The 20,112-nt window shown below is 33.9% G+C and overlaps 3 protein-coding genes and 1 long non-coding RNA gene across 5 annotated transcripts; 2 read left to right on the top strand and 2 right to left on the bottom strand.

Annotated features, from left to right (window-relative positions):
• Positions 1-4,159: 4,159 nt before the first annotated feature.
• Positions 4,160-7,260, top strand: LOC139429910 (uncharacterized). Its single transcript, XR_011640504.1, has 2 exons — positions 4,160-6,447; positions 6,890-7,260. It is a non-coding gene; the product is annotated as an uncharacterized lncRNA (long non-coding RNA).
• LOC111426963 (casein kinase II subunit alpha-like) lies at positions 5,149-6,582 on the bottom strand. 2 transcript variants are annotated; one of them, XM_023061899.2, is made up of 2 exons: positions 6,371-6,582; positions 5,149-6,285 (listed from the first exon to the last, which is right to left on the bottom strand). In XM_023061899.2, exon 2 carries the CDS (start codon positions 6,278-6,280, stop codon positions 5,216-5,218), a length of 1,065 nt encoding a protein of 354 aa, XP_022917667.1. In that variant the 5' UTR covers positions 6,281-6,285; positions 6,371-6,582; the 3' UTR covers positions 5,149-5,215. The 2 variants fall into 2 exon arrangements, with proteins under 2 accessions (XP_022917667.1, XP_022917660.1); XM_023061892.2 differs by having other exon boundaries at positions 5,149-6,313; positions 6,371-6,581.
• A 195-nt stretch (positions 7,261-7,455) lies between the features above and the next one.
• Positions 7,456-16,975, top strand: LOC111427103 (uncharacterized). The gene is made up of 4 exons (XM_023062085.2): positions 7,456-7,695; positions 8,009-8,073; positions 15,886-16,079; positions 16,344-16,975. Exons 3-4 carry the CDS (start codon positions 15,896-15,898, stop codon positions 16,946-16,948), a joined length of 789 nt encoding a protein of 262 aa, XP_022917853.2. The 5' UTR covers positions 7,456-7,695; positions 8,009-8,073; positions 15,886-15,895; the 3' UTR covers positions 16,949-16,975.
• On the bottom strand, positions 14,261-15,890 carry LOC111427001 (odorant receptor 49b-like). Its single transcript, XM_023061947.2, has 4 exons — positions 14,836-15,890; positions 14,681-14,780; positions 14,528-14,629; positions 14,261-14,468 (listed from the first exon to the last, which is right to left on the bottom strand). Exons 1-4 carry the CDS (start codon positions 15,666-15,668, stop codon positions 14,295-14,297), a joined length of 1,209 nt encoding a protein of 402 aa, XP_022917715.2. The 5' UTR covers positions 15,669-15,890; the 3' UTR covers positions 14,261-14,294.
• Positions 16,976-20,112: the final 3,137 nt, after the last annotated feature.

Below are 20,112 nucleotides of genomic sequence, written 5' to 3' on the forward strand. Positions count from 1 at the left end.
GAAAGTTTCTAGTGTTAGTTGATGAACGGTAGAGCTAGAAGGTTTTAAGTTTGATTTGTCTGTTCTCCATGCATACATTGGGTTTTTTGTGTGTCTGCTTCACATTTCATATAGATTAAAAATTAGAACTTGCAAGGTGACTGGTTCATACGTACTTTTACTAAATTATCATCAGAGATTTCATTAAACAGTGGGTACAATATTAATTGCAATGAATTTGATAAATACTGTTTCAAAACTGCCGAAAAGTACGTCCATTTTATGGTTGGTACTATATGCCAACCAGCGTTCATAAAATTTTGATATATGGATCTGCAGTCATTAAAGAACCTCTACTACCTATTGGAGAGTTGTTGGAAGAAGCGCAAGAAGCTAATAACAAAAAAATCTGAAAATTTAGAGAGAGCCACACAAGGAAATGTAGTAGACTGGATACGAATGAAGATCTATTTAAAAGACTGCTACTCAGCTCAGATCCATTTATAAGTAATTTTCAACAGCACATTTCTAGAAAACATAAAAAGATGAGTATGGAGACTAAAAGATTACTTATAATAGACAATGTAGAAGACCAGGAAGAAGAAAAAGATCGCGAAGAAGAAGATGAATATGACGAAGAACAAGAATCAGAACAAGAGCTATATAAGGCAGGATGCAACGAAGATGAAGATGACGAAGAATGGTCTGAAACAGAACAAGAAGAAACACACATTGTTAAGCAACGTAGATAATTTATAGAGAATTAAATTCTCTTTCTGATAGGCTAAAAAAGCATGGTGCGTTCCATTTAAAATTATCTACTTTCTCGCCATTGAAAATGGAGAAACAATAATTCAATTTTTGACCACCTCTATAAGATACTCCGATACAACAAATGACAATCTATTTGACAGCATCTGAAAAATAATCGTACTAATTTAGACCTTTTTTGAATGAACGTTGGCTGAGATATGGGGTTTTAAAGAGCATGGTGAAATTTACCAAAAAAAGTTTAGAACCAAAATAACTCGAAAACGAAGAACGCTAGGTACCAATAACTTTTATCAAAGTTAACCTATTTTTTTACGTACAATTAAATGGTGTAATAAAAACTATAGCATTCTATTTAAACTAACGAAGTTATGGTCTACTTCCGGTAGACCGGAAGTGGCAGCCATCTTGAAAATATTTTAGATTGAAAGTTCCGAATGAACAACCCATGCTACCAAAATTTCAAAATTGTACGAATAGTAGAACCTGAAAAAGTTCTAACGAACCAGTTACGTGATACACTGTGTAGTTAAAGATTTATTTATAGAAACCTTACATCGAAGTAAACTATATAACGAATTTAGTTTAAACAATTTTGTATTTAGCTATCCTTCACGATTTAATAGCGTTGTATAAAATTTTGTATTTATCCAATTCTAAGGACCTAAATTATATGAAAAAAATAGAATGTGACCTCAAGTAAATTAGTACTTCCGGTTGCCATATTTGATCCAAAAGTTCACAAAGTCTTTAGCATATAGTCCTATAGCCACATACCAAGTTCCAAAAAATTATCTCAACCCAAACTGCGTTAAAATATTTTTGTTCGGGTTTTTTCGAATTTAGACCACTGTGCGACGGTGACGTTTCCAAAGTTTTTTCAAATTTTCATTATTTTTTTTTTGAAAAACTAAAGCCAAGTTTGAAAAATAAAAAATTATACAACTTTTCAATTTTGCTAAACTATCGAATAAGCCAATAAAAAAAAAGTGTTACGGCTCCATTATTTCTATATCTTAATCAAATATAAAATCTTTAATATAAGGTAATAATTCTTTCAGGACCAAGCCGGATTTAGTAGTTGTACATCAAGGATCGGCACCGACTGCTATGTGTGTTTGTACGCTTCTGGTCCTATGGAACTCATTGAATATAGTAACAAAAACATGTCTCAAGTAACAACACAAGGAGATCTATCTAGAACAAATGAAAGCCACGAAGGGAAATGGGCAATCGAGATGCAAGATTCTTAATATACGAACAATATCCAACAAGTCAACGCAAATCTTGGTATTCGCTGATAAGATAGATATTATAGGGAGAACACAAATGAAATAAAGAAGGCCTTTACAAGGCTGAGAGGATAGGCTTAAAGATAAAATTCACAAAGACCAAGTATATGGTGGGAAAGATTAGGGATGATAAGATAGAGACGGTTAATACTAGCTAGTTAATACTAGCTATGGGTTGAAAAGATGGACTTTAGTGAAGAAAGACTAAGGTGCTAAGGAAATTAAAAAGGAAAGTGCTTAGAAGAATACATGGCGCTGTTAATGATAACGGTGTCTGGTGTCAGCGTTACAATTTCGAATTGTATCTTTTATATTGTAAAACAGAGATAGTTAAATTTATGTTGAATTTCTGTTAGGCTGAGATGGATTGGTCATGTAGCCAAAGTGATACCACAAGAATTATCTTTGATCGACGATTTGTGGACGGCGACCTAAGAACGTTGGAGACCAGAAACGCGTATTGGACAAGTTTGGAAGGAACTGTTAAGACAGGCCAAGGTTTACAACGAGCTATAGAGGCAAGCAGGATGATGTAGATAATCCATGTATAGGCTTATTTCACACATATCGTTAAAAAAAGTGTTTGTGATAATCTGTCCAAAAAGAAAATTTTGGCGCCACATAACGAAAAAAACCATATAAACGCAATAGTATGGTCCCGACACATGCGTCCCATATTGCGTGTAGATACGGCTTTAGTATATGAGGCATTCTAGACAAAAATTGAACGGGGGTGGTTATGTTTAGTAACTTAGAAGAGTAGGTTGAAAGTACAAATAGGGTCAAAACGTGCCCTATTATGAGTTAAACATATTCCCCAAATTTCATTTTCCTAGCGTTTATGGTTTTTGAGAAAAAAAAGTTAAACCAAAATTTTCGGCCATTTTTGGAGGGGTGTAGCTCCTTAGGGGAGCCGAACTCGCCCATGGTTCATATATCAAAGTACCCTTAAAATTCACTAAAGAATCACCTCTTGAAGTTTGTTGCAGTCATTCAGATACACCCTGTATATACGGTCTTGGTCCTTAAAGGGTTAATCATTTTCAAAGCCCTAAATAAGATCGAAGTGATTTAATAGCAGGTCAATTTTGACACATGTGTGTATGTACTTTGGTACTTAATTTTTAACAACTGCTAGTCTCCTTGATATTATTTGTGGTATTCCCTGGTTGCACTTTAATTTTTATTGTGTTCATTCACTAAATAAAGAAAAGTTTCAAATAAAAGTTATTTATTTTGACAGGTAGATCAGCATAATTAACGAAATGTATTAAGTTTATGAGGCAAAATAATAATTCTATGCCTAAAATTCGTTCAACCTAAAACTGCTAAGCAGATACTAGTGTCTCAGCCGCAAGTCGGCCAATTTTCAGCAAAGAACATTTTTTCGTTGTATATGACTCCAAGCCATAGTGGTGTTCATATTTTCATGATTTTCCTGATCTCTAAGAAGATGGTCACTGCACCCGCAGCATCCCAGCCAATCATCGGTGTTTCGCCTCGGTACTGATTAAGCGGCTGTATTGGCGATACCTTTAATTGTGATTGGAAAAATTTTGAAAATTTGGGTTTGACTGGAATTAGGTCTTTTCAATAACAACCCCATCTAATCATTTTAATATTAAGTCTCTTTAGAGTTATGTTCAATTCAAGTTATCTCGATGCTACTCCAAATCTCTACACCAAACACTATACAGGGTATATTTTACTCGGCCAAACTTCACCAGCGTGATGCAACAATATTATGAAAAACATTCTTGTCTGGAAATACTTCCTTAAAAACTTATACTTAACAAGAACAAATTTCACATGGTTTACTTAGGATTTTGCTATGGTTAGACATTAGAATTGTCGAAGTTGTCAAGAATTCCGGGGTAATCCGAAACTACACAAAAACTATTACTGATTCGGTATCACAGTTCTTCTAAAGTATGAATCGGTGTAGAGTACACAAGTTGTTTTAGGTGGCCCAATAAAAAGAAATCATAAGTCATGGAGTGTTTCCAACGAAACATCAAGTAAGATAGGTAGATTATTATCAAAGAATTGTCTGTAGTTTTGCTAGTAGTAGGTATTTGCCAATTGACGAACGTCAAGGTCACGCCGGGTGACCTTGAGGGATATCATATCTTTCCTAGTCAACTACAGCTTATTTAGTCATCTTTGTAATTCTCACAAAAATTAACAATGACACAGGTTACTTAGAACACTCAAACTGGTGAATTGATCAACACAGAATACAAACAAGAGTGAAGGTTGAAATGATGGCGAGAGGAGTTGACTTGCATTTTGATTTGCGAACCTCCTCTTGGAGCTTCAATGTCAAGGTCACCTATATCTATTTGCTGATTGACGAACTCTCTCCTCCTGGAACTCAAGGTTATCCGGCGGGGCCATGACCTTGAGATTCCAGGAGGAGGTTCGTCAATCGGCAAATACCTACTACTTTTGCCCATTTAATCAGTCTGGTAAAAACACCCTATCAAATAAGCACCAACAATGCCAGGTTAGATTTATGGATTTATGGCTAGATTGGAAGTTCTAAAGATAATTTCCTGGTACTGGTTTTAGAAGTGTCCGTAATTCTATCGAATACGCCTTAGGTATTCTTGAAAGGATTAACCCTTTCACTGTTATTGTACCTTGAGATGGATACGGTTTCTTGCTGTTTTAATGATGGTACAATGAAAGAGTTAAAATATCCTGTTTAGCCGTTCGTCTTAAGAGACGAAGCTAGCAAAACGTTTATAGTTCTGTCTTCTTAGTGCCCAAAACATCCAAGAAAGGTAACTATTTAGCAGCTTCCGTTTCCATAGTAAATGTGGTCAGCACTAGATTGTTGTATATTTTTATTGAACTAAAAGTAGAACTAACTAATACAAAACGCAACGGTGTTAATAGATGTTCGAATTAATTTTTAATTTTGAAATTGGCGCTTAACTTTTTAAGCAAGCATTTTTAGAGAAATGTTTACAGGAACTTTTTTTACAGTTTTGTTCCATACATCACGTTGGTGAAGTTTGGCCAAGCAATTCAAATTCGTTAAGCTTAATTTTACTCCTATTAGAAATAACTAAAAGAAATACACTACATTTTTTTTGGTTGATTTTGATGTTGAGAATAATTCATTTAAAAACAACAATTTACATCAAATTAAAATTACACACAATCACTTATTTAGTTGATTCACCGTCGACCTGCCTCTCCGATTCCTTTTCAACATTATTATTCAACGATTTCGTCTTGTTATATCGAACAACTGGCGCAAAATACCGATGTTCAAGAGCATCCTTAGCCGTAATACGTTCCATATGATCGTAACGCAACAAATTCTCTAATAAATCCAACGCATCCTCGCTTACTAAATATTCATTTTCCGTTTTGATAAAACGTTCCCACTTTTTACGATTATGTTGACCAATTAACTCTTGAAAATGCGAACTAATACAAATATTATATTTTTCCATGTATTGATAAAATAATTGGGTTCCTAATACCTTTACAATACGAACCAATTGATCGTAATTATCGTTACCACTGAAAAACGGTTCTTTACGAAAAATCATTGAAGCAAACATACAACCCAACGACCACATATCCAAGGAGTAATCATAGTAACCATATTCAACGAGTAATTCGGGTCCTTTAAAGTATCTCGAAGCAACACGAACGTTGTATTCTTGTCCAGGGTGATAAAATTCGGCTAAACCCCAATCTATTAATCTTAATTTACGTTGAGATTGATCAACAATTATGTTGTGGGGTTTTACATCACGATGCATGATACCTTTACTGTGACAAAAATTTAATGCTTTTAATAATTCGTAAAGGTAAAATCGTGTATCGAATTCGGAAAGTGTAAAATAAATATGTTTAAAGTCGACGTTGTGAACTTGTTCGAAAATTAATCCGGTGTATAACGAATTGATTGAAATAACGCCGTACAATTTGATAATATTAATTCCGCCACGTAACTCTTCAAGAATTTTGATTTCCCGTTTTACTTTGCGTTTTTTAACCGGTTTGAGGATTTTGATAACCACCTTTTCATTGTTAAGTTCGTCGAGAGCTTCGAATACTTCGCTATACTTGCCTCTTCCTAATTTCCTAATGAGACAGTAGCTTTCGATCGCTTGATATTGCGGCGTAAAGTTGTCATAATCCCAAAATTCTTTTGGTTTGTTCACGAGGGCGTCTGAATAAATCTTTGCAATCGTTCGAACCGGACACGTTGTCATATTTGCTGTTAAACAAAACGGAATGAAAATAATCTGTAAACGAAATTTATCTAGTTTTGACAGGAAAAGAATTTTTATGGATATTTTTACCTGGTTTTGACGTCTACGGTTTTTCTTTTTGGATTTGGGCTGACGCGATTAGATAATTTTGCGTAAAATTTAACTGTGTAAGTGATTTTTCGCTATTAATTTATTTACCTACAAGCTACATATATATATTTTTTTTCAAATTTGCTTTTGGTTTTCTTTTCAAAATGCGTATAGCGAAGTCGGCAACAACTTGAAGTTGCCAACCAAACATTATTAAAAGTTACCAACAGTGACTTATAATTCAAATTTGCAATTTTACTTCTTTATTTTCATTTAAATCAATAAATCTATAGATTAAACAAACAAAATTATTTACTAAACAAAATAAACAATTAATTTTTAATCGCATTATAATTTTATAAATTCCAAGTTATGTCAACTTTGTAAGATATTAAATTTAAAATTAATGAAAAATTATTATTAATTTCATTTGTGCTTTTATTTAGGCGAACCAAATACACAAATTTAGATAATCTAATATTAATTCTAATTAAGTAATAAAAAAATTGTGATTTTTAGGTTACGTTCAGAATTATCTGTCAATTTTTTAAAAGCTGATTTTCTAATAGGTGCATGTATAAATAAAAAACGTTTTATATGGCGTATAGAATAAATATGTCTGAAGCAGCCTCCAAAGAAACAATTAATTCGGAAAAACGTAGCAATTTTTTAAAGAAATCTTCAGAAACCGACAAAAAAAATCGTACCACTGGTTTTAATTCAAAAACGGCTGTTTACACCTTAACTAACGATCAATCTGGGCATGATGATATCCCATCGAGATTTATATGCTGTTGTTGCAGTATTCAATAAATATTTCTTAAAATAATCTTTTTAATTTAATATTACCAACATAAAACTTTTTTGTAACAAATAAAACTAACGGTTAATTTTTGTGTTTTTATTATATTACATTTTAAAAATTATTTCTTTGTAATCTACATATTATAATTCAATAAAGGATTTTAAAACAATCTTTAAACCACAAGAATTATACTTATTATAGTTTTCTGTAATTTAAAAATTTCCCTCAAATCAATGTAGCCAACATAAATCACTTCACAACAAATAAGATTTTTTTTATTTACTAACAACAATGACATCAGTGTGTTTATTTATGTTACTCAACTTTTATAGATGATTTTTTTGTCAACTAAACTGTTTTGCTTAAAAATCAAGAGATTAAATTCGTAATAAGTCATCAAGTTGATCAAGTCACCTTCGGATATATCGATAAAAACGCTGCTACGTGCATTTTAGTGCATATTGCAAGTTTAACCACGAAACTGTTTGTATGTGTTCAGTTTATTGCATCCGTTCAGCAGGTATGAATTTTATGATTTTAATAACATTGTTACATGATTATTACTCTATATAAAACTTTTACGCTTGATGTTTAAACTTCGTTCAAGGACGAATTTAACCTTCAATTATTATGTTCATAAATAAATTGTAGTTGCTTTCAATATTGTTATCAAATACTTATCCTTCAATTCAGATCTAATTTTATACTTTAAAATTGTTAAATTGTTGTTTTCATTTAATTTTATTTTCTCATATACATTTGTCGAATTACAGCAACATACGAGTATGAAGCTCTTAATATCTACAATAAATTCATTTATTTATTGATTACAGGCCCATTAAGATTGGACTCATTAATGAAATGACTCAGTGTCCCATAATTATCACTAAAACAACAGGTAAGTAGAATAGATTAGTCTATATCGATAAGGATGATTTTCAAACTTGAAAGAATGATAAGAAATTAATAAAAAAATTGTTTATTGAAGTGTTTTAAGAAATAAAATGAGCTGTTTTTCTTATGAACTAAAATCTAACGAACCCAGCCTAGATTATTTTAAGAGGTAGGCAACCAAACATACACATCCGTATATTGTGCATAAAATAATAGAAGAGAATAATATTCAAAGATACCAAAACATTATTTTTACTTTTAAAATCGACTATCCGGGTCTTTGGGAAACAAGAAGAACCATTTTGGGGAAATATGAGGATATATCCCTATGAAAAACAGAAACAGGAGTTGTAACTGAAGATAAATAAAGGCAAAATTGAAGTGTTTATAGATTATTTGCAAGAAAACTAAAAATATTCACACCAAACATAAACAATTTTCTACAACTATACAATAATTTAATAAAAATCATCTTCACTATCATAAACGATGTAATTCTAAAATTTGTGCCTACTAAAAAAGCTTTTGGGAATGATGTTACCAAATGTAGTATTGAAAAACCTGCCAGATAAAACAATTTGTTCTATTTATAACTCCAGGTAATTGATATAATTGAACAAGGGTTTGAAGATAAAAACTTCACAATGACTTACTTCTTAAACATAACAAAGAATTTGATTAGATAGATTATAATAAAATTAAACAAAATATCCAAAGTCATTCCAAGCTGCAATAAACCAAATCATTTATCCTAAAACAGTGACGACAATCAGACCTTTTTTTCGTAAAGTATTGTCCAAACAAGGTCCTGAAAGAAAAAACGACGGAATTAGACCACTCAGCAACATTTCTGAAAGACATTGGCATTAACTCAAGAATTGAGTGCGCACCAACACAACCACTATACGCATAATCTTGGGGATTTATTCCTTCTACTCTTCTGCGCCGTCTAGATAATGTATTTCTTGACCTATCCATCGGTCGAGATGATTTTTACTTTTCGAGTCACTTAAAAAGCAAAGTGTAAAATTAATACTGAGCAAATATTACAAGAGCATTGTCTGCTGCCCAGACAATCAGCCAACATACTAGTTTAGGCCGCGCTGCTGGTAGAATGTAGATTTGGCAAGCCCAATTGATAGAAAATATGAGAAATAACTTCAAACACTTGCTGTAATGTTATTTTAAAATGCTCTATATATTCTTGATTTGAAAGTAAATATCACGGATATCTATGTAACAGAAAATCTTTTGCTACAAATTTTTTCGCCTATTAGTCATTATTCGTCATGAGGAGTAAATCCCCAAGTTTATGTGTATAGGTTGAGAATCACCCTGTATATTTATTAAAACTACCTAGTAGCAATATTTTCAATTTTTGAAAATCACACCTTTCCTGTACGTATTAATAGCTACACCTCAACCAACAGAGTAGTGAAAGTTGGAGTTCTTCAAGGAAACTTTCTATCGCCAATGCTGTAAACATATGTTTGCAGAAGATATGGTTATTATATCACAAAATACAAATCTAGAAGAAGCAAGTAATCGGCTCAACGCCCACTTTATTATATAATTCGACAGGGTCATTTGAGATGACACTTTTTGCTTAGATTAAACTCAAGTCTGGCCATTTGTATATTGCCAAAGATTCTCCTAAAGTCTATAAATATACAGTGTAAGTTAGTATTATGGACGAAGGGTGGGTCTCAACTAAAAAGAGGAGCCTTTGCCTGGTACACAGATGCTTCAAAGACAGTTGGATCCGAAATAGGCATGGGCATTAGTGGACCAAATAGCCGCATTAAATTGCCCCTCAGCTCGGACATAACCAGTTTTCAACCAGAAGTTCTTGCTATAAACTTCTGCACCGCTTTGAACTTACAAAAGGGACAGACAAGTGCATCCATAAACACAGATAGTCGTGCCACCCTAAAGGGAATTCAGGCCTTCACGTGTGACTCCGCACTAATCAGAGAGTGTACCAGCAACCTGAGAGAATTCGCTAGAGGCAATGATGTTACTCTATGGTGGGTTCCAGGTCACAAGGTCACGAAGTATGATACAAAAACCTCGAAGGTAACATTACGCTGGAAAGAACTTCCAGGTCACAGACAAGCAAAGAGTATGATAACTCCGTTTCAAAACAAAACCAAAGAGGTGTTATGCCTCAGCAAAGGGGATCTAAGGACGCTCTCAGGTTTCCTGACTGGCCATTGGACAAGCTGAGGATCAAACTTGTTAACTTCGCAACGGCGAGTCAGAAACGGCTGAACATATACGTGTAGTTGCGTCGTCAGAGACTGTCTAAGACACAAAATTTTCGGTAAAGCTCTTTTGACACCTATCGACATAAAGGAACAAGACCTTGGACCAATACTAAGGTTCATTAAGGACCTACATTTGCCTTAAAGTTTTGGAGGGCTAAAGTTACAATACATCTTATAGGTCACAGTGACGAGAGGGGACGCTCCCCTCAGCCCGGAAGCAATAAAAATAACAATAAGTCAGTATTATACTACATACGGTGTTATTCTCTCGTAAATCACATTTGACAGTACGCTATCCTCTAAAGTTATCGCAGCTGGTCTTAGCCCCCTCTTTATGTATCGACATAAGAATACATACACTGTTACATTACAGTGTAAGTAAGTAAAAGCTGTCATTAGCAAATTTAAAACGTTCATTGGTTTTATTACCACCATTTTCTCTGTTAATTGTTCTGAAACTGATTTGTAGAAGTAATTGACAAATCTAGAAATACGCCGAAAAATTTCACAGAGCTAAAAAAACCTCTTTTTTTAAAGAAAGATATGAAGGGGCACCGCATACACAAAAAAAATATGTACGTGGATACATATGATTAAAGTTACCAATACCGACAAAAATGACCAAGTAAAAGAACACATTAATTCATTTTCCCGGGTAGAAACTTATTACTGTCGAGCCAGCACTAACAAAGGCTATCTGGAAGAGGATCTAAATCTAAAACAAAATTTTTTTGAACTGTAGAAGATAAAATTTCTAAGTTTCCTTTTGAAAATTCAAATGTTTATCGACGTATTTTTAATACAAATTTAAATATTTCATTTTTCAAACTCAAAAAGGATAGGTGTGATTTTTGTGAAAATTTTGGACCAAATGGTTACAGGTTTTCGGGAATAAAAAAGCTAGTCATTTGGTCTAATTCCTGTACTCCCCAGAATATGAATAGCATTATGTCTCTTGGATTGCAATATTTCATCAAAGATCATCCACAAATAGAATGGATACAACATAAATTTTCCGAACCTGGACATAGTAAGGACCTGCAGTAAAGACAGCTAGCAAGTCTACAAAATAGCTGGTTGTAATGCGGATGAAACCATAAGATTTTTTTGATCTTCAAGAATCCTGGAGAGGCGTCTAAGCACTAAGTGACATGAGGCTAGTTGCAATACCAGGATTTCAATCCCGCGATCCCGTACATATTTAAATCCCGGAAGTTATCCCAGGAAATCGATTATGATTTTGGGATTTTCGGGATTATGTTTATGTCATTAATTTACTATTTTTTGAAGAATAAAACTCGTTCTATCGGTTAGCCACCTGTCCAGTTAACTAAGAATGCACTCTTGATTTTTGCACATTGATTCAAGAAATTGATATATTCAATAATGGCTTTTGAATGTTTGAAAACTATTCCACCAACAAATGTGAAATCGGAACGGTGCTTCTCTTCAGCAGGTTTATTAAACACAAAACGATGTTTTTTCTGCGCTTTTTATTTCTTTGAAAATATTTCTATGCAAGGTAGATGAATATAAGGTATGCTCACACGGTGAACGAATTAGCTCTCGCATGTCATAACGGCGTCATAGCCATTGTAAACAAACCTACACTTACAATAGTAGAGAGTAGTTGTTGCTAAAGCTAAGTTTTCACATGTATGGATTACTGGCGCCAGTACGAAGTCAGTTTAGTGGCGCCAATTAGCTGGCGCCAGAAGTTGTTTCCACATAATGTTATAATAGTGAACCCGTTTTTACGTTTCCAGATAGCCGAGATACAGAAGGTGTTTGAAAATCGTAAATTTCAAACACTTCCTGTATATCAAAAACGAAGGGGGTAAGTTTCACAAAAAAAGTATCTCAGATTCGCGAAAGCCGCAACTTTCTATCTTTCATAATAACTGAGATACCCTGCAAACCTATCGAAATTTGAACACCCTCTATACGTTATTAACAAAAAAAAAGCGAAAATATAGTTGTTGGGTTAGATCGTGGATTGTACGTAGAAATAACCTAGGTGCGTCTAGTACTTTAATTAGAGAATTATGCCATGAAGATCAGGAAGCATTTTTTAATTATTTAAGAACGACTGAAGGTTTCATGTTTTTGTTGAGGCAAGTATCCTGTAAAATACAAAAACAACATATGCATATGAGAGATTCCAGCTCACGTAAAACTGCACGCAATTTTAAGATTTTTGGCCTCTGAAGATTCTTTTACATACTTGCAATATATACATCGTTTGCCAAAACGTGTGAAGTGCTTGATGCTATTTACGAAGCTTTTGCCGAGGTTTCGTCAAAATTAGGAACTGTTTTCTTCATAATTTCAACTATCCTTCTAACAGCTTCATTTCGTGCTAGTCGGTCCTTATATTGTAGAATTTTCTGATTCCACAATCAAGGATATTGTTCGTACGTTTTTAGAAATAGTACTGTTTGTTCTGATGCCCATTTTTTGGACGGTTTATTAGCGGATTAGTTCATTTTAGTTGGACGAACACGTTAATAGTACACGTTTTCTTTATAAATACTGCTATTCGCGCCAAAAAAGTAGAAGTAGCGTCAACTTTATTGGCGCTATGATTACTGACACCAATTTATTGGCGCTATTTTTTCTATTTTCAAGTCATTTCCCGAGACAATTCGTTCACCGTGTGAGCTTACCTTATATTCATCTACTTTGGTTCTATGGATGGTAGATTTTTTTATAATGCTTTGTATTATGGTTAGAACACCTTGAACACTTTTCGTTTATAATTACATATATAATACATATGTAGCCCATAAAAGCTGGGATTACCCGGGATAGAGAATTCTGATCCCGAAATCCCGGGATTATAAAAACCCTTCTTGATTATAATCCCTAAAGGACTTGCATTAAAGAACTGGATGAGGAGCAGCTAACTTTCATACCAGGGCGACAAAGACAACATCTGATTTTCTCCCTGCCCTGTATAACTGATAAGTGGATCAGCAGTATCATCTGCGTTTGATTAGGTGCCAAGGCAAAAGATCAGGATAGCACCAGAGAAGAAACTCCCCCACAACTGAGGCCATCAGATCCATGTTCCAGCGAGTGGAGGGAACGGTGAGCGTGAACGGGAACACCTCTGGCATGGTCGTCATAGAAAAAGGTGTTAAACCGGCGGACAGTTTATTTCTTTGCTATTTGTAGCTTTTATGGATGAAGTGGTGCAGACATGCAAGAGAAGAACAGAAACATCGTTGGTCGACATGCTCAACCTCAGACCGATCACGTGCTACACTCTGATATATGCAGATAATGTAGTCCTTATCGCAGACTTGGAGACTCTAAAGGATGATGTTGAACAAGGTAAAGAGTCAAGTTATGGTGGTGACGAGGACAGAGAATGATGATGAATGTGATGGTCAACTCCTCACCCAAGTCAACAGCTATCAATATCTGAGCATGACTATCCACCAGATGGGCAAGCTTACTGAAGCGGTCTTTGAGCCTATACTTTAACAGTGAAAGCTGTACCGCAAATACAAGGCATATTAGTAATATTAATGCGGTCTAAATGAAATGCCTCCTCACAGCCGTATTCGAAAAGAACTTTGTATTCAAGAAAGCTGTCTTGGTTTGGCAGAACTAACACTTTCTATAAAATTAACGTCATTTCCGTTTTAAACGCGTTTTTTTTTCGCATGGACATGGTTCACACATTTTTGCAGTTAATGTGTTTTAAAACCGTTATTTTTACCTTTAATAATATCTTAACATGAATTAAACTTTTACATCTAAAGTACTGCGTTGTCACTTAAGTCACTTGGTCAAAACAAATCTCAGGTGACGTTAAGTTGACGTTTGAGTACCAATGTATAATAAAATTGATCTGTCATTTAATTTTTTTTTCCATAAAAAGTTAATTTGTTTCTTACTTTAATTTCGTTTAATATTTTATTTAGCTGAAGTTGGATAATTACGGAACACTCTATATCTGTAAGCTTACCGACAAAGCTGTTTGTGTAGACATAATATAAAAAGGACCAACGCTCAAAGTAAGTGGTTTTTGCGCTCTCATCATAACAAGCATCAAACTCTTCTTTACGGATGTGGTGTAATTCATCCAATCGCTGTCCCAAATAGCTGAAGCTATACCGATACTCTTGAAATTATACACAATTTAAATAGAAATGACGATAGTTTTGGTGAAGAAAAGTTTACCTCGAGAATGATTTCGTTGGCGTGCCAATAAAATAAAAATAATTGGACAAACATTGCGCTTAAATATTCTAAAACGAATAGCTGTTGCCAACCAAATCCAACCTAATAATATAATTGAAACAAAAAAAGATTACAAAATCAATAATTACATACAACAACAATTTGTATTCCCAACATAGCCATTTGAAGTGATGCTACAGAAAAATCGAACAACATTAAAATTCTCATTGCACTATCCAACGTTTTAATATATCTAAAAAAGAAAAGTCAATGTGTTGTGCTAAATTTAAAAACAAATTAAACATTACTTGATTATAATTTTATGCATTCTTACACAATATCCAATTGTAATAACGATAGCTTCTTCTAACGGAATACCAGCATTTTTCGCCAAGTTTTCAGCCAATCGTCTCGAATTTCTAAACGAATACTGCAAAATTTTGATTTGTCCAATAGCAAAAGTCATCAAACCAACAAAGAGAATATCTGTTGAAACTGTTAAACTCCCACCAGCCATCCCAGCTAACATATGATAAAGATAAGCGATCGGATAATATTGAAATCGATTAAATGGGAACCAAGTTATAAACGGTAAAGGTCTCATTTCGTAACCATCACCATCATACTCCTTTACATAATCATCGGAAATTTGAATTAAAATCGGAGAAACATAAAAAGGTAAAACGGTGATACCACCGACCCATATTAATAATCTATCGGCTTTGTAATTCCATTTAACATGATCGTAATAAATTTCCTTTAAATCGTTGTTTTCGTATGATAAAATTCGAGTTTCTGTCTCTTTAATTTGATCGATTAATTTCATTATTTTCGGCCCACCACAAACTAAAGCTTTACAAATCGTATCTGAGTAAAGTAATGAGACGCCTAGTATCGAAACGACGTAAAATGGGCCGTAGCTTAAATTCGTTAGAATCTCCATGTATTGGGTTATTACAAAACACATCAAATAACCCACTACCAGCTTTGAATAAATTCGGTTATAGATAAAAGATAAAAATTTGTTTTTAAGTTTTAAATCGTAAGCACCCACAACGTACATACATTGCAAATTTATTTTTAAGTGAATGTGATTATCCATTTTATTAATTTCCTCGTAACTGAATGTTGATTCTATCATTTCGGTGGTTTTATAAAGGTTTTAGCGGTGAATTTTTTAATAGATAATTGATAAAAGCGGGGTTTCGCAGAAGGTGTAATTAAAACTGGAGAATTGTTTTTAATAATAGGTTAAAGTATGTAATTAATTGATAAATACAAAATCTTTTTCAAAAAAGACGTTATAATTAAATTTGAACTTTAATTTGAACTAATTCATTGATTTTCCTTTTTTCTAGGGTTTTAATTATGGATGTCGCAACTTGTCTTCGAGCACATAGCAACAATGAATCGGCTGAATTCCAGAGTTGCTCATCAGATTCTGACGGAAAAAGCGATTTAGATGAAGATTATTATCAGAATTTACCTCCGCCTATTCCCGGAGAAACTCTTTTATCCTCATCTATTTCAATTAATAAATCTTTAATGCAAGGTAAAAACATCAAAATTAAGGATGGTAGAATCTAAGAGGACTGCTACATCCGTGACGTCACCCTTCCGCCTCGAAATATCAGTCGTGACACACCTCAATATCATCTCCTTATCATAATCAAATTTGCTGACTGAGTGTGACACGTGATATAACGTATTGGTCCGATACTGACGTCATTTTCTGGATTACAAAAGAACAAAGGATTAGATTCTACTGTCCTTGCATCAAAATAATATATTTTATTATCATTCTAAATCATTTTAGAATCCAGACCAAAACTATCATCTTACAGTGACATATTGAAGTCATCACCACAAGAAAAATCATCGGATTGGACTCCAATTAAGAAGAAAAGAACGAAGAAAAAAAATGAAACGAAAAATGACAAATTATCTCAATCTCTTTCGAATCTTTCCCTTAACGAAGGACGTCCCCAAATTTCAACGCCGATTCGTAATCATCAAAACGAGAAACTGTTGCTTGATACGAATAAGTTATCGAAAATAGTACGTGAGGAAGTAAAGAAGCAGTTTGATGAATTAAAATCGGAATACGAATTGAAGCCGAAAGTTGAGAAGAAATCGGTAGAAAATGTCGCAAAGCAAAATCTTGTTGCAGCTCAATCAAAACTTGCAAAACCGGTTCAAAATAGTAGTGGGAGTGTTCGTCAAGGCGATGGTGAGAACGTTTTAGTCGAGAAAAAGAAGATTAGGAAAATACTTAATTATATAGATAATGTAGAACAATGTATGAAGGCTATCGTGAAAAGTCAGGACTTTAAGAGAAAACCGGAAGAGCATAGAAGGATGCAGCATTGTTTAGAATCTTTAAGATATGCGTATGTAAGTTTAAAACAGATTCAAGATTAAAACAATTTTACTTTTTTTTTTTGAAAATATTGTTTTTTTTATATTCCTTGTTTATCAAATTTGCAAAAATAATTAGTTATTTTAACACGTTGGCTGCCATGAGGATCACTGGTGCTCCTCAGAAAAATTTCACTAATATGCCACGAAGATCACAGTGGATCCTCAAGTCGAAACAAGTTTTGAGGTTAGTTCCTGAATATTTTCTTCACTTTCTGTTATTTATAACGACCAAGTGCTGAAGTGATAATTAGAATTTATTTATAATATTACAAATTTCATCATGGATTCCAAACCTAGACCCAGTGGTGTAACTAGACGTAAGCCTATAAAAAAATTGAAAGAATATGAACTTGCAGCCGCACTTGAGAATGATGATGATTCTGAAGGAAGCTTATTCTCATCATCCTGCTCAGAATTGGAGGTGGATGATGAGTCATCGGACTCTGGAGATGAAGTGGATCTTGAAACGTCAGTTCAAGAGGAAACGGAAGAATGGCAAGAGATACGTGTGGACAAATTACCACTTCATATACAGTTTTTAGACTCAGAATCATACAAAATTGATGACATTGATACACAAAATCAAGAAAGTGTAACTGCCATGCAGATATACCGGAAGTTTTTTGTTGCAGAAGTTTTGAGTGTTATTTTTCGCGAAAGAAGTAAAAATGCTGCAATTACTATTCAAAACAGTCGACCAAGTCACTCGGCCAGAATATGTGCCAGGAGAAATGATAGCTGTTGATGATACAATGATTTCTTTTCGTGGCCGATTATTATGTAGACAGTACATTTCCAACAAAAGCCACAAGTATGGAGTGAAAACGTTCAAGTTGTGCAATCCAATTGGATATACATTGAGCATGTCAGTGTATTCTGGACAAACAGTTACTGGACTAAAGTCTGCTGGACTTGCTGAAAGAGTAGTTATGGAACTTGCAGAACCATATTTATCTGAAGGAAGGCTTATAGTAGTGGATAACTTTTATACACCAGTGCCATTGGCAACTTCACTTTTACAGAGAGATACCCTTTTATTAGGTACCCTCAGGAAGAACAGAAAGTACTTACCAAAGGATATCACGGCAAAAAAACTAAAAAATGGTGAAGTGGTTGGTAAACAAAATTCGAAAGTAATTGTCGTTGAAAAGTGGAAGGACAAACGCGATGTTTACTTCCTAAGCACAAAACATACTTTGGAAAAGATGACAACTGGACGAATAAACAGGTTGGGAGAGGAAGTTTGTAAGGCAGTTGCTGTTTTAAAATACAACAAGGGCAAGCAAGGGATAGACCTTTCAGACCAAATGTCAAGTTGTTTTACGCCCTTGAGAAAAACCATCAGATGGTATCACAAAGTAGCTTTTGAGGTTCTATTGAATACTGCTATAGTCAATGCGCTTTTCATTTACAATCATTTTCACAAAAGGAAAATTCATATTGCCCCATTCAGGGGATGCTTGTACTTGAGATGCTAGGTATTGAAAAGAATGACGTTACACCAAAACGTTCAGATTCCCTGAAACACAGCTTAGTGCAAAGTGAAGAAATGGATAACAACAATCGGTAAAAAAGAAGATGTACAAATTGTTACGCAGAAGCTGCAAAAGAAGGACGTTCAGTGGCACAAAAAAAGGAAAATTAGTTTCCACAAGATGTTATGTTTGTGACAAGTATATGTGTCTTCCATGTTTTACAAAGCTTCATTGAAAAGGCAAAGATAATAAAGATAATTTTTGTAATTCAAGATCTCATTGCACTTGAGTAATCCTGGTGATCCTCATGGCACTAAAGTAAAACAGTTGTTACTGCAGTGCTATGAGGATCACCGGTGAACTCACCTTTTTTTGCTTTCTATTCATATATACCATTTACATGTAAAAGAGATGTCGTTTTTCAAAAAAGAAACTCTAGTGTACCATTTTTTTACAGTGGCCCCTAGGGAATTACTTAATTGGTTGTATGGTGGCAGCCATACAAATTTGGCACATTAATATCTTTCAATCGTATTCAACAACAATATTTAATTTAACAATTTCGTGTTGATTGTAGTTAAATCAAATATTTTTTGTAAATTTGCTACATTTTTGCACAAAATATTAATTGTTTATGATCAAGATGGTTGTTAAATTGTACACTTATTTAACGCTTTGTTGAGTAGTGATTTTAGCTACCCACCATAAAGGTAATAATACAGTCATAGACGTCATCATTGAAAGTATGCAACCAATATCACAGTATTGGTATTACAACACCAATTACTCACATAATTTTGTCATATATGCATAGTCGATTTGTCCAAAGTATTTGACAATGTGCGATTGCAAGACCCATTGAGTCAGACCATTCTTATTTAAGTTATTAATAGACTTAAAATGGGCCAAAAGAAAATCTTTGATAAAAACTGCGATAATTACTAACTCTGAACTACATATTATGGCCTGGCTATTCGCAGAACTTTATCAGGAACATCAAACCCAACGGATCAGAGAGAAAGGAAGAAGAAGAAAAGCTAATTTTAATTAAATTTCCATTAAACTTAGTTGTTTTGCTAATAATGAACATGTTATCAAAAATCTAAAAGTACTTAATACTTATTTGGGTGCCAAAGCCGCAAAGTATTATGTTCAGTTGGGTGACGACTGAGAGAATTGTAGCCGAGGCACGGAAATGGTTTTCTTTCGAAGCGATGGAAAGATAATATTTTCTCTTCATATTCTTGTGGCATTTTCTGAGCTATTTTGGTTTTGGTCCGTATACTAAGTCCATGACACGTCATATATCTGTAACATCAACCAACTCTACCCTTAAATTCTATTAGTTAAGTCTATTAAATTCCACTGTAGCGCCAGCTTACAAGCTTCTATTTATCATTTTTGCATTAATTCCAATGCTATTTTGACGGTGTTCTTGTATCTATTTCAATACGTCTAGTTTTAGCCATTTGGCATTCAGTCTTCTATTTGCACATTTAACTAATCGCAAAGTGATTTTTTCTATTAGTGGAGTGCTGAAATGCCGCTCAAATGCTACTCTGTTTTCATGTTCTTCAGCATATGCTATACTTTCAATTTATAGCCCGCATCATATGAGTACCTTTTATTTTTTCCATTACGGAACTAGCTACTAACAAAGATATTGTACTATTACCAACAACAGTATTA

The sequence above is a fragment of the Onthophagus taurus genome, chromosome 1, assembly GCF_036711975.1.
Source record: "Onthophagus taurus isolate NC chromosome 1, IU_Otau_3.0, whole genome shotgun sequence".
Classification (NCBI taxonomy): domain Eukaryota; kingdom Metazoa; phylum Arthropoda; class Insecta; order Coleoptera; family Scarabaeidae; genus Onthophagus; species Onthophagus taurus.